At 48.7% G+C, this 2,997-nt stretch overlaps 1 protein-coding gene across 1 annotated transcript in view; it reads left to right on the forward strand.

Annotated features, from left to right (window-relative positions):
- Window positions 1-249: 249 nt before the first annotated feature.
- RRAGC (Ras-related GTP binding C) overlaps window positions 250-2,997 on the forward strand; it is a 12,466-nt gene continuing 9,718 nt past the window's right edge. The window contains 4 exon segments of the mRNA XM_015409205.1: window positions 250-433; window positions 435-495; window positions 1,280-1,483; window positions 2,172-2,371. Of these exon segments, the coding sequence (XP_015264691.1) occupies window positions 300-433; window positions 435-495; window positions 1,280-1,483; window positions 2,172-2,371 (599 nt within the window). The 5' untranslated portion in view covers window positions 250-299.

Genomic DNA, 2,997 nt, shown 5'->3' on the forward strand with positions numbered 1-2,997 from the left:
CTCTCCCGTGGCAGGGCGGAGAAGCCCACGGAGAAGCCGGTCAGTCCACTGCAAAACAGGGCGCAGATCGGCAGTCTGTTTGCTGATGGTGTGTGTGTGTGGGGGGGCGTTCTCACGCGCGGCGGGACCTCCCCCCTCCCCCGGGTGGGCCAAGGAAGGCTTGACGATTGTAGGTTCCGTTGCTAGGGAGCCTCCAGCCTCTTCCGCGAGGATGTACCGCCCTTTCCGGTCACGGGGCGCTGGCCCAATCAGCGCGCGCGGTCCAGGCCGGTGGGCGCCGGGGCTGGATCGGGCTGGGCATGGCGGCGCTGCAGTTCGGGGCGGCGAGTGGGGCTGAGGAGACGGCCTTGCCCGGCGGGAGCTTCGGGGCGGCGGACTCGTTCCCCAAAGATTTCGGCTACGGCGCCGAGGACGACGACGACGAAGATGACGACGAGGCGGCCGAGCTGGGGGCTCATGGGGCTGCGGCGCAGTGGGAAGTCGTCCATCCAGAAGGTACGCGTAGCTTCGCTTCCTCAGTGGTTTGGCAGCCGCCACCGCCCTCCTCGGTGGCGAGGGTCGTGGCCAAGTAGGCCTGTGTGGACGCGGACGATGGGAGGCGGGCGGTGGCAGGCAGGAAGGAAGGATGCCCTTTGGAGCAAAGGAGCTGCCTCCTTTGTAGGGCTCTCCGTCGGCCGCAGTGGCCTAGTCCGAAGCAGGAGAGCGCTGACACCTCTGCACGGACCTAGAACCGAGCCCGCCACTTGACTGAAGGCCAAGAGCCCGGTGGAGGGCGAGGGCTGCACTGTGCCCATCGTGGCAGTGTTCCTCTTTGCTGCCCTGGTGACACTTGGCTTCATACGGTTGGCTGGGGCAAAGTGCCATAGTGCTCTTCTTCATTAGCTCACTCAGCAGGCACAGGATAGAGGTAGGCACCTCTGTTTTCCTTCTTATCCACCATGCCAGTGGGGCAAAGCCAGATGCCACTGTTCTCTTTTATCAAGTCAGGCATTATCCTGCCTGTAGTCTTCCACCGCAGCCATGTTGAGCCTGGGGTGGCAAGAGGAAGTCAGTTGCCTTTCTTTGCTGGCTGCACTACACCTAGGTCAGCAGGGCAAAGCTTGGGTGCCTTTGTGCCCATTCAGCTCCTTGCCTGCCCTCCCGAGGCGGGGAGGGGCTCTCTGGTTCAGGTGACCTTCTAAGATAGCAGCCCACTGGGACTTTGCTCAGAAGAGTAAATTGCCAGTCCACCTTCAGATAGCAAGCTAATTGTCTTTGCTGTGCTCTGTTTTGTCCACAGGTGGTGTTTCACAAAATGTCTCCCAATGAAACCTTGTTCTTGGAAAGTACTAACAAGATCTACAAGGATGACATTTCGAACAGCTCCTTTGTGAACTTCCAAATATGGGATTTTCCTGGGCAAATGGATTTTTTTGACCCGACGTTTGATTATGAGATGATCTTCAGAGGAACTGGAGCCCTGATCTATGTTATCGATGCACAGGTCATTATGAATGAGAGAGATGATGTCAAGAATCTGTTGATTTTTGCAAGGATTACGGTGGGCTGTGGGTAGCACTAATTCTGCAATCTTGACATAATATTTTATTTTATGGCAATCTACAGATGTTAAAAACAAATATTTGTAAACATCATCTGTTTTTCCAAAAAGCAAACTGTTGCCCAAATGCTCAGTGTGGATTACAACTGCTTAAAATATTCTAGTACAGCTAGTGATCAGAAAGACATTGGATGTAGTAATTGTATCAGATCTCACAGAGATCCATTTGGTGAGGGGAGCGAGACGAGGGCATTGCGTATTGTACGTTACACTCAACCATAACTAAAACTAAGTCAACTTAAAGCCATGGTTTTGAATCCTAGTTTAAAGGACCATAGCCATAATTCGTGGGGTGTCCCACATTTGCACTGTTACACTAGCCGTACTGTACATTACTTTTTGTGAGATGTCTGAACCTTACATTTGTGTAGCTTTTAACAGGTGTTTAAGCAAGCACTGGGAGAAAATATATTGCTCTAACTTGTTCACGGGATTGCTTAATTTGTATGATTTCTCATAATGTTTGTTCATGTCACACTAATTATAGTTCATGATGATTTTTTTGCATAATGGGGTATCTGTTTTCTGGTCACGCAAAGGCAGTGAGTTGCATCTTAAATCTTGTTAACAGGATGACTACATGGAAGCTCTAACTAGGCTCCACATTACAGTTTCAAAAGCCTATAAAGTCAATCCAGACATGAACTTTGAGGTTTTTATTCATAAAGTAGATGGCTTGTCAGATGACCATAAAATAGAAACTCAAAGAGATATTCATCAGAGAGCCAATGACGACCTTGGTGATGCTGGGCTAGAAAAACTTCATCTTAGGTAAGTCATACTGGTTGGGGTTTTTAAATTTTTGGGGTTTTTTTTGCTGCAATACATGGCTAATGGCTCCTTTCTGTCTGACAGCTTCTGCTTGGGATGAGACGAGAAGCAGGGAAAGCCAAGCTTTGTGAGGCTCGTTATTTTTTTTAATTTATTGTAGTTATTGTTTGCTTTTCTTACTGAGGGGCAAAGCAGATTACTGTTACTTCACAGTCAAGAATTTAGCAAAGATTTAACAGATGTTTTACAGCTATTATATTTCCCCCCCCCAAATCTGTCCTTTGACCTCTGATCTCTTAGCACCATTCACCGGTGCCTTGTTATCTTTTAGAGTTTATGGTTTGTTTTCCTTTTCTCCCTGTTAGGAGTGTGAATGTACTCTAAACAGAGGGTAGGGTGAATTATGCTTGGGAACAGAATGGATAAACGCTTTTCAAAATAACACACTATGGCCTCGTTTTTTCTTATCTATAAAAAAAGAACTCTGTATCTGTTCAGTGTGCCAGCTTGAACTAGCATCAGGAATGATCATTCTTAATAAAATTGTATGCTCTGTCAGCAAAAGGCTTGAGTAAATCTTCTCCCAGATTGTTGGGGGGGGGGGGGGGGGTTGCCGGGTTTTAGAC

This window comes from Gekko japonicus, unplaced genomic scaffold (assembly GCF_001447785.1).
Source record: "Gekko japonicus isolate JY-2015 unplaced genomic scaffold, Gekko_japonicus_V1.1 scaffold167, whole genome shotgun sequence".
Lineage (NCBI taxonomy): Eukaryota > Metazoa > Chordata > Lepidosauria > Squamata > Gekkonidae > Gekko > Gekko japonicus.